The sequence below is a fragment of the Pleurodeles waltl genome, chromosome 11, assembly GCF_031143425.1.
Source record: "Pleurodeles waltl isolate 20211129_DDA chromosome 11, aPleWal1.hap1.20221129, whole genome shotgun sequence".
NCBI classification, from domain to species: domain Eukaryota; kingdom Metazoa; phylum Chordata; class Amphibia; order Caudata; family Salamandridae; genus Pleurodeles; species Pleurodeles waltl.
The window spans coordinates 3087269-3099275 of NC_090450.1; the positions used below are offsets into that span (position 1 = coordinate 3087269).

Below are 12007 nucleotides of genomic sequence, written 5' to 3' on the forward strand. Positions count from 1 at the left end.
ATTACATTTCAAAACAATTGTAGTCTGACCTGAGATGCTCTTAATTAGGAAATACAGGTGGCCATGTGCTAAACCCACTCTGCTGCTCTTTTTAATGAGGTGTCAAGGGAGTAACACCATAATTTGAGCCAAAGCTAAAAACTGCAGAGTTGGCCTTCCTAAAGTCCCCCTTCTTACTGGTCATCAAGGGAGTCCAGCTCAAGGCGGAATCAAATAAAATGACGAAGTATGAAAACTCCTTGTTCTTATGCAGTATGTTAGTACCACTAAATTTATCATTATGCAAATATTGCCACAAAGTTTTTGAGAAATGATCCAAAAATTACCACAAGAGAAACTGAGAGAGATGCAGTTTGAGAGTTTGAAATTTATTTTAATACAGAACATTATTAATTGCAAACCCTCCCTCAATACGGAGAGGATTGTCTACCAGTAACCCAGGTCTGTTTTACTACAAAACACCAACCAAGTACATCATTCATGTTTATAAAATGACGAAACCTAATTCCAGTTTGATACTGCAGAATGCTCACTGCATGAATTGTGATGAGACTAAAAGTGAAGGTCTCCTGGCACATAACCCTGAGACTCTACTTCTGGCCCGTTCTTCCTTCCTGAGCCATGAGTTTATATTAAGTGTGACAGTATGTTTACTTTGAATTAATTTGTCTGCATATTAAGTTACTTGTGGTTGAATTATGAGTTATGAATCAGTCCGTTTACATGTTATGTTTTCATCAATTTGCAGCCAGTGTTGCTATTGAAACATCAATTGAAAAGCTCTGCACTAGAATGTTAATTTTTTGCCTAATTGTTTAGGAATCTGTAAAACTGCACAAACTAGTGGAATCCAACAACAGTGTCGTGGTTATGGTGTCTCTAAAGGATGGAGGTAAGTTGTGTCTGATTGATGCTATTTAGTGACAAATATATCATGTTAGCACACCATAGAAAGACAATCCACATTTTTATATCTACTAATTCTGTTTCAAACATCTTCGTGAAGATGCATTATATCTAAACGTATTACAAAATCATTGAATCTTGAAGAAACATTAAAATTAAACTCTAATCTAATGAACCCCATTGAAGTCAGTAGATATAAATATGAACAGTGTTAAGATCCCTCTAAAGTGAAACAATATTATATTGTAGGATATCATATTGTTGACATGTCTGATCAATTATGAGTTCAAAAACTACTCCGTTGGTGACCTCAGGTGTCATTGTGAACAGTGACAGGAACCTAATTGATTTAAAATGGCATGACCTACCTATGGAATATCTATTGTGGATATTTATCAGATCTTTGAGATGAGGAATTTCTTTTTTATGGTTCCTCTATTGACAATATTATTTTTGTGGTGAACACGCGGCTTTAGATTAATGATGTTGACAACATTTGTTGAAATAGTCGTTTGAAAACCTCTTTGCTTGTTCTTTACATACTTTTTACTTTAAAAATGTTACTTCATGCTATGTTTCAACATTTCGTGGATATGTGTTGTCCCTCCACATAGACAGTTAGCAATGAGTTGTTTCTCCTGTGGGCAAGTGATCTTTTTTTAGGCTAAAATAAAGTAAGTTAAGGAAAACAGAAAAAAATAAAAGGAGAATTGACTTTTTTGCTAATGTGTACATTATTGAAGAGCATGCTGTCATAGTTGAGATGATCCTTTCATGAGCTTACATCTATACACACAAGCAACTGCAACATTCATATAAAAAAAATGGAACTACAAGAAATGCTCTCTGATTTCTAATTTAAGATAGTGTTGCTAAAACATAATTAATAATTGCCCTAAATCGAAATTCATTTGCCAGGATACAAATTTAACTGCGAAGCGATTAGTGCTTACCAAAAATGATTTGAGAACAACCTGAATGGAGCACCTGGGGGATCCCTGTGTTTTTACATTAGTCAAAGTGTTACAGTTGAAATCTTTTGTTACTACAGTCGTTAGAAGGCATGCAGGTCTCATGCAAAGTATAATGCCATATTGTGACAGTAAATTTGATCTATTAGTTACATTGATTAATCGATGGCATGTCTCCACTGAGCGTATTGAATAACTTGACCAATTACAAGGGCATTATATCCTAATGTATGGTTTGTGAGTACTCCGTCCGCCTTATTACAAGCGCATTATATCCTGATGTACGGTTTGTGAGTTCTCCGTCCGCCTTATTACAAGTGCATTATATCCCGTTGTATGGTTTGTGAGTACTCCATCCACCCTAATACAAGAGCATAATATCCTGATGTAGGGTTTGTTAGTATTTGTCCCCTAAACTCTAAATCACTCTTTTAAGTACTATAGAGTTCAGTCATAATACTTTGTTGGATCTGTTTAGTTTAGTTTTGAAAAAAGAAATTGAAGAGAATTAAACGTTTGCATTCAGCCATCAGATGGCTGCGGCTTGGGGTGTTTTACATCATTGCTTAGGGCCTGATTACGACGTTGATGGATGGGATACTCTGCCACAAACGTGACAGATATCCAGTGACCCGTATTGCAAGTTCCATTATATCCTATGAAATGTGTAAAATGGCGGCGGGATATCCGTCACGTTTGGGGTGGAGTATCCATCCGCCAAGGTCCTCATCAGGCCCTTAATCTCCATGGAATATGTTTTTAAATGGACATATATTTTCATGCACTTCATGTTCGTCATATTCACTCACTCTATAGATTGTAAAGAGATGGAGTCACGACATTTGGTACCAGGAGATACAATTATCTTGAGTGAAAAAAGGCTTTTCATGCCATGTGATGCCATTCTCATCCAAGGAAGCTGTGTCATCAATGAAAGCATGCTCACAGGTAAAGTTCACAGAATCCAAAATCTTCAATGTTTCATTATATTTTAATCATTCAGGAAAAATAATACAAAATGCTTTCTTTCAATGAAAGCAAAAATTAAAGAATATGTATGCATTTTCGATGTGTTGCCTGGCTCTGAATCAGAGAGCACTGAAACGTTTTGTACATCTTCCCTGTTATATCATGCTCCTACCTCTATGCTTTTTTTTACACTCCTGACCAAGGGCTTTTCCTCATGTAGATTTTGGGATTGTTAAATCTTTAAAAGGTGGAAGTTGGGTTAATGCATTTCCATTCATATTAGGCGTGGGGAATAGTTTTAATTACGCCAGCGTATTCAGGCTAATTTCAGTAATTCCATGTTATTCTTTGATGTGGAATTACCAATAATAAAACAATTACATTCTGCGTAATTAAGAGTTGTGTGGGGGGGAGAAATACAACCATGAGCGTAAGCATTCTTGTATTTAGCACTATTTTGTTAGCTCAAAAGTTTTTGAGATGTGAAGCTGCATCTAGGAAAGTTGTGCTTAGTGCCTGGAACAAGGTTGGGGGGGGGGGGGTCCTATCCTAAGTGAGTATTTAGCAACCGGATGCTTAAGCTGCTATTCATGTTCTGTTGCAGTCAGGACTCTTTCCTAGCACAAAATGCATCCTCATGTCCATTTTGGCCACAAGGAGGTATTTTTTGCTAAGAAATCATGCTAAATGTAGAATTACTCTTCTTACATAACTCTGCTGAATTTTTAAGTAATTCTGCTCCATTCCGCTACACAGAATTACAACGGAGATTCCCATCCCTAATTCAAATGTGGCAGTGCCTTTGCCTGACTTCACCAGGAATTAGCAGAGCAGGTTCTAGTGATTTCCTCTGTGGGCACAAAAGATACATTTATATTTAATTAGTTTCAGTAATCTAATCTTCATAGTCAGAGTTATCATAAAAATCTGACATTACTTTGCATCTCTGGGACACACCAGATTGAGTGTAGGTCCTTCTCTACATCTCATATCCAAACAAATACACAGCAGGACAGGGCATGAAAAAGAAAGTATCGAACACACAATCTGACACCTGATGGGCTTAAATATCCTAACATAGCCATAACTCTTACCTCCTCATCACTTTTGGACTAATTCCCAGGAGAAAGAGCAAATTTACACCTGGAAACTTAAGACCTCACATTGGTATATATAAACTAATTTTCGTAATTTGCAAATTTTTTGCAGGTTACACATTGAATCCTGTGCTAGTCGCTGATTTCTTTGGATATTGCTGGAAAATGTTTGTAAATTTCCTTTCCATGTGTGAAAATATGAAAGTGTATACTTTCACTTTAGAAAATGATTTAAACATGCACTCTCACTAAACTTTTTCTTTTGTTTTCTTCATTGGTAAATTTGTTTTTTTAATGGTTTTTCAAAAAAGGCTATCTGAGCTTGGAAAACTAATTTACATATGACAAAAGCCGTAAGAATCACACCAATTCTGTTTTCGTAATCTGGTTTCAACTGGACACCACTTAAACACAGCAAAGTTCTATGTGTGGTCCCTTAAACTTGAGATTCTCCGGGTGACAGGAAATTGTTCTTCTTAAAGGGCTTTACTGCTCCTTGAATTTAGGTTGATAAGTCCCATAACCCACAATCCCCACCATGCCATTCCCCGATCAGGACTCCCTCTGCTATTTTTCCTTGCTATAAGAGGTGACTTTGCTGTGCTGGGAGTGCTGCGGGTGGTGTTTATATCCTAGGTTTGCCTTACATCTCAGTCACCCTTCTTGACAGAAGCAAAATCTGGTGGAGACTCAAGGGCCTGGGAAGCCCCAGTCAAGTCTCAAAGAACTGCCCTTCATGCAAGGCAGATGCTGGAGGAATTAGAGGGATTGCCTAGAGCCTAGGAGGATCAAGACTCCACTGCCGATTCTTCAGTGGATCTCTCCTGCCTATCCAGAATGCACAGGGCTCCAGGCGAGTAATCCAAATTGGTTTGTTGAGCCTCGGGTAGTAGTAGGTGAGGACTGTCATCTTCAAGCTGAGAGGTAAAACTGTCTTCCACATGTCTGGGTCAGCATTGCTTAAATGTTTTGGAACTGGCCTTGAGACATAATGTTATAGTGAATTGTTCATTTGGAAGAGAGTACCCCATCAACTCAATAGTATAGGTCTTAATGTATTATTATTTCATTTTCAGAAACCAGTTGCAAATGTGCATTGGTGTTTCGTGAATGGTATAGTATTTTGTGAACCCACCTATGTACTGGAGGGTCACCGAATGACCTGCCTAATTAATATTGATTATGCAGTTTACAATTTATGACTCACTGTGATTGGCTGCAATAATTGGAATGGTGGCCTGGAAAGGACATCAAACTATCATCCCTAGGACGGTATTCTAAAATGGCAACCATTTGTTTAAAAAGAAAAGGGCAGCCTGGGTTCCTAAAAGGAGAAGCAGGCAGTGGTCCTCCCGAGGCTTCCTCCAAAGCTGCCAATATGATTCCCAAAGACAAAAGGGTCTTGAGGAGACCCCTTCCTGAGCAAATCAAAACCAACCCCATCTCAGTATTAGAGTCAGAAAATCCAAATATAAAATTTCAAAACCAATTTAATCAAAAGGAGAAACATGTTATAAAATAGGAAAAAAATACAACAGAATTAATGGAACCACAAAAATAATTATTCAAAATTTTAAATTCAAAACACACAAACAGAATGAAGTCCATGGTTGCAATTGCTGGAGACTTCAATTGAATTGCAGGCTTACCATGAGGGTGGAGTCGCGCAAGTCTAGCTGGTCCCAGTAGACTAATGGTGTACCTTAGGACATATATGGGTATTTATCCCACACATCATGAGATTCTCTACCTACCTGATAGGGATCTCATTTCTTTTTGTGCATCTACCAGTGCAACTGTTGCATAGAATGCCATTTTTTTTCAGCAAAGACCCCAACATTTTTTTGTTTTTCAAATCAAACTCCACCTTGGCTGGAAGCGCTGGGGGTGCTGTTTCTTTAAACAAAATACTAATAGCTCTAAGTTATCTTTCAGTTTACAGGGGGCATTTGTGTTTTCTGATGATTGGGGCCCCAGATATTTTCTGATAGTCCTGGAAAGAATAATTTATGTAACACGGATGGCCCATAGCAGGATGGTGTTTCTGACATACATTTACTGACAGCTCTGTGGTAGATAGGCTCTCTTCCAAAGTTTTTCTGACAGAGGAGCCAGCTGACACTAAGCAAGGTGGGTGATGCTCAAGCTTGTTGGGATGGAAAATCCATCAATTTATGGCGGGGTTTCTACTCTACCAAACACTAAGGGTCTCATTATGACTTTGACGGAAGGAAAAGCCTGTCCGCTGAAGTCCTGACAATTAGGTTGCCGCCAGAGTGGCAGCCTCCCCGCCCAGAACATTACGAGTTTCCAGCTGGGTCAGCAGGCAGAAACATCGTTTCCCAGTGGAAAACAGCCTCCAGCATTGTCTCCGGCTCATAATGGAGCCGGCGGCAATGCTATAGTGCTTAGGGTGCACCAGCACTGGTCACAATCACTGTCTGCAAAGAAGACAGTGAACATTGCGAAGCGGCTGGCCAGGGGGGCACCTTCACTGCCCTTGCCAAGAGCATCAACAGTGCAGGGCCACCCCGGGGCACCCTGGACCCCGTCTCCGCCAGCCTTTTCATGGCAAGGTTACCACCATGAAACAGCTGGCGGAGAAGGTGGTCGTAATTAGGGCCGCAAGCACCGCCAAACGTCATGTAGACAAAAACTGGTGGTGCTGGTGGTCCGACCGTGGCACTACCACTGCGGTCGTAATATTGTACTCGGACCACCGCATTGGTGGCTGTCCAAATACCACCATGACCCTGGTGGTCATTAGACGGCCAGGGTCGTAATGAGGCCCTAAATGTGGTCATTAGTCTTTTTTAAGGATGTTGGCCTCGTTCACCAAGAGAACGTAGGATACTGTAGCTAGTGGGGGCCACTTGAAACCCACAGTAATGGTTTGAACATTTTTAAGTGTAAAAAAGCAGGAATTTGTACCTGCAATTTAGATGTCTTTGCTGCCTTGTCCCAATCGCAAGTATTGCATTTGTATATGATAACTTTTTGGGTTATGAAGTCCATCCACAATGTTGTATCTGGTGTGAACTCCATGAGGTTTGTTAGACCTGCCATCCTTGGTGATGTTCCCCGAACTTCTTTGCCCTGTGACCTTCTGTTATTCTGACTTATATTTGCTGATTGTTAGGATTCCATGGACTATAAAACTCCTGACCAGTGCTAAACGTGCTGGCACTCTAAACCTTGTAACATTGATTTATCCACAATTAGCATATTTGATTTGCTTGTGAGACCCTAGTAAAGTGCACCATATGTGTCCAGGGCCTGTAAATTAATTGCTACTTGTGGGCTGCAGTACTGATTGTGTCACCCACTTCAGTAGCCCTGTGAACATGTCTCAGGCCTGCCACTGAAGAACCTATTTATAAAGTTTTAAACAGACATTTCAATCCGGCCGGTGTACACATTTGCCAGGCCCACATCTTCCTTTTTATTACATATGAGTCACACCTAAGGAAGGCCCTGCTTAGCTCCAAGAGCAGGGTGCAGTGTATTTAAAACGTTGGACATGGACCTTTTAGTTTAACATGTCCATGTGGTGCACAACTGTTGAATTCATTTCCCAGTACTGAAAGGCCTATCTTTCCCACAGCTTAACATTGGGGTAGCCTTAAAACATTCTTAAAGTGTAATTTCCAATTGGTAAGAGATAGAGTTATGGAGTTGGGTATCCCTGGACTCACAATTTAAAATCACAATTTGTGATGAAATCGGCTTTTAAATTGTAAGTCTGAAAATGGTACTTTTAGAAAATTGGCATGTTCTTACTTTAACCATTTTATACCACTGCCTCTCTCTGAATAGGCATCTGGGGTAAGTGACAGCTGTACTTTGTGCAGTCCCTCTAGACAGTCACACACAAGGGGAACTTGGGTGTGACATTTGAATCCTTATGGTTCATTACCTTGCTGATGGGTCTTCCTGGGCTAGGTGGGAGGGAGGGGCTGATGCCTACACCTGAATAGAGCTGTGCCTCTCCTCACACAAAGGGCTGCAGGCCCACCTGTAGAGTGTCCAAAGCCAGGAAAAGAAGGAAAGGGACCATGTGATCTTCAAAGGCCTCTTTTGAAGTCTTACCCACTTCAAAGACTCCTTTTGGTATAAGCATTGAACCTCAAACCCCATCAAATAAGTTCAATGGATATCTTAAGTAACTCCAAGGGCTTGTTGGCTTCCCCCCTTTTGGAAATCTCAGGGCCATCAAAGATTTCAACTGTGCACTGTTGCTTTGGGACCATGCCACTCGCGAGTCTGGTAGCAGTGCATCTCAATGAGGAACTGTGTGTCTGACTGCTCCATGTGTGTGACACACTCCATCTGACCAGCACGTATAGAGCACTTCTTCGTACCAAGTCAGCAGGTGCCAAGCACTTCTTCGACTACCAAGTCAGCATGGGTTGAGTGCTTCCTCACTCCAGTCAATGCATGTCAAGCACTTCTTCACCTACCAAGTAAGCACAGCCTGAGCACTCCCTCTTACCCAATAAGCAAGTGTCAAGTGCTTCTTCACCTACCAGATCAGTGTGGGCTCAGTGTTTCTTCATTGCCAAGTCAGTGTGTGTAGCGCTTGTTTGTTCACCAAGTCAGCACGGATAGCAGTTATTTGTTCACAAAGCCAGCTTGTGTAGCACTTTTCATCTACACATGGCCGTCCAGACACCAACAAGGCACTGTGAGTAAAGCGAGTGGGTTACTGCTTAGCCTTCATGTATGCATAACCAGCGAGATCCCTCACTGCAGCTCTGGGCTGCTTCTTGTGTGGTTTTGGCCTACATTGACTTCCAATCTCAAAGGGCCGGGGAGCCGACATCCACAGCAAACCATTCCTGTTAGAAGACTGCATTAGAATTAGAGCGAGTGCTTTCCTAATACTCCTCTAAAGAGAACTTGCTGTAACTCGGCGAATCGGAGCACCCACATCTTTTTAAGCACTGTCATTTTCAATACTAGGCCTGATTCTTGATAACCTATGCAAGTGTATTTGGATGTTTGTAGTTTGGCTCTAAGATTAATCGGATAAATAAATTCTACTTTTCTAAACTGGTGTGGACTCTTTTTGTGAAGTTATCACTGTGTTACTGTATTTCATGTTCTGCACAAACACTTCACACATTGCCTCTTAGGTTAAGCCTGCCTGCTCCGGGCCAAGCTACCAGAGGGTGAGCACAGGTTATTTTAAGAAGTGTAATTGGCTTGAACACTGCAGGACATGTGTAGCACTGGTCTGTTATGCCACTGGTCACTTTCTGTTTATAATTTAGTTTGGCTTTGCTTAAAAGTTAAATAGCAAGTTTGGTTTAGGGAAATAGCCCGTTTTACATTATGTTCAGGGAGTCAAGACAATTTCACAGTGAGCAGAACCACACAACCATCAAAACAAGTCCAGAAAAATAAAAAAAACATCTAGGTATTAAGTTGTCTCTTCCATGACTGAGAGGGACTTTCAACATGTCTGACAAAATAAACACAGTGCTAATTTCTTATTGAGAAGTTGAGTGGGACAGCTGTGACAGAAATAAAGCCTAACGCCAGATCCATGCTGCTTTTCTGCATTGCTTGCCAGTTTTAGGCTCTCTTACTGTCCTATTTGATAACATTACAAGGTGAGTCAATCTGTGAAGGATGTTACTTTCCTAGAAACGATTGATGTAAGGAGCTAGGAAGCCATATTTGACAGACAAAAAGATGTAAATATATGTTTTGTGTTCTTTTGTAGGAGAGAGTATTCCAGTCACAAAGACAGCATTACCTACTTCTAACGCCTCAATCCCCTGGAGACAGCACAGTGGGGCTGATTACAAAAGACATGTCCTTTTCTGTGGCACAGAAGTTGTGCAGACCAAGACTTCGGGTCAGAGGCCCGTCAAGGCTGTGGTGCTGAAAACTGGTTGGTTGTCTCAGTCAATATGCACCCTTTACTGATCAAAAACACTTTCCATTGATGTGACAAAAAGTTTGGATTCTATTAAAGACACAAGGAGAGGATTATGATTAAAGTCTAATTTGCAGAAAGTCTAGCAGCAAACTAATATAACTGAATTACCCAACTTGGAGGAAACACAAAGAACCATACATGTGGAAAAGGTCAGTGTCCATGCTTTATTTTGACCTCATAATACAGCAGCCAATCACAACTCGGTATTGAGTATGAGTGTCTCTTTCTCTCTGCAGAGCAGCAGACATCCTCTTCTCTGCAATCAGAGAATATCGTAGTGAATGAGTCTGTAGAAGACCAACCTCTCGAAGATCCATATTTTCTTACTTCCATTTAAAGATCTTAAACTAGCTGAACTTAAAATTCAGGATTCAGCAGGAAGGGCCAGTCCTCCCCATCACTGAAGCTAGCATTGTGCACTCCTCTGTTATATAGAATGTCAGATGGCAAGAGCAAGAGCACTATTGCTGGAGGCTTGGAGAGCGAGCTGTGCCACAACTGGCTTTTCCAAAAACACAAAGGAGGAACCCTTTTCTTACATTTTGCTGAGTTTGTCTGGAGAAGTAAATGCTTGAATATAGGTAGAGACATCCTTTACAAAATGGTCACTAAACAATTGACCATTAGAATCTGGGCCCAATGTTTTTCCCACTGCACCTGCCAACCTTTTGTGAATTCTCATTAAAGAAGTATTTATTCTTTCAGCCGCAATTGTTGCATTGACATTCCCCGACATACATGTGGCCCATTGGCTCCAACCCATCTGAGGATAGGTAAATGCAACTGGGCTTAGTGACTGATGTATTTTCTGTCATTTCCATTACCTGTGCTTAATGGCACAGAAGATCTAAAAGTTTATCTTGGCAAACTCAACCAGCCCTGTCGATCCCTTTCTTAGGATCCCTCCCTGTCCTAGAAAAAACACTACTGTAATAGAGTCAACCTCTGGTGTGACCGCCAACTTGCGAGGAATATCAGGTCTCGGAGATTCTGCCTAAGCTTGTTCCTATTTGTTTCTTCCTTTGGCATCCTAATACGATGCACTTTAAACTTTGAAATTAAGTGAGAAGGAACCCATTCCCCTAATCTAGGGTGAGTAATCACCTCCCGATCAAAGTAAGGGAATCCAAAAGCATCTTAAATTACAGAAGTACGACCCACTAATTATTCTAGAGCTGCAGAAACCCAAAGGTCATCATCTGTTTCGTAAAGTAGCCCAAATGGAGGGGGTTGACTCAGAGTAATAAGGGACCAAGGATACATTCCCTCAATTCGCTTTTCTCCTCAAAGTAGGACCTCGCAGAAACATGACGTTGCCAGCCTTTTTGTCAAGAAGAAGAAGGGGCATCATCATTATCATCCCTAGGCTGAGATGCCTCAGCACTTCTGTTTTTTATAGCAACAGTTTTCACAGCTCACAAGGACCTTACATCTTGTGAGAAGCTTGAATCCTCCCATGGACATGGGGGTGAAAGACATATTAACCTACCAAACGATGCAGCGTTTGAATGGCTTGTAGCATTCTTCATAGTCTGAAGAGATGCAATCCCTGTTGTCAGGATCGCATCACATACAGTAACCTATCTCTCTTTGACAGACTCCTGTCTGGACTATCCCTCCGGGCCACCCTTCTCCCCAGAAGATTCAAACTCAAGATGGTCTGAGTCCATAGGAGGCTTATTCAACGAAAATGTCCTTAGACCTCTCTCATCTGTTCCTTCCATAATGCTAAACAGCAGCTCAACAAAGGTGGGTAGACTTATTTCCAACAGGAGCAAAATACCTATAGCCCATAAAAAGAGAAACAACAATCCCAACGCTTTACAGTTTTTGATATATTATGACAATCAAGCGTAAACAAATTCTGAGTAGAGATATGTACAATAAAATAAAAGGAAAATGAAAGAAGGATCAGGTGTATAAATTCCCTTGAACTGCTAACAAAAGAAGGCAACTCGGCCAAAGATACAATGTTTCTAGCCTTGTAAACCTCACTGATGGTTATTTTATTGTGAGATCAGAATAGATCTGGAACATTGACGTTTTCCACATGTATGGTTTTTTTCTCACCTATGTTGGTTAGTTCATTTATAATTCTTTGCTGCTAGAGTTGCACG

At 40.8% G+C, this 12007-nt stretch overlaps 1 protein-coding gene across 2 annotated transcripts in view; it reads left to right on the forward strand.

Moving 5' to 3' along the window:
- The window catches only part of LOC138265204 (probable cation-transporting ATPase 13A4), a 229913-nt gene that overhangs the window by 57082 nt on the left and 160824 nt on the right, over positions 1–12007 (forward strand). For both annotated transcript variants that reach the window (XM_069212751.1, XM_069212752.1), the window contains exons 8-10: positions 820–892; positions 2694–2825; positions 9672–9842. In XM_069212751.1, coding sequence (XP_069068852.1) covers positions 820–892; positions 2694–2825; positions 9672–9842 — 376 coding nt within the window. The remainder of the gene's footprint in view (positions 1–819; positions 893–2693; positions 2826–9671; positions 9843–12007) is intronic.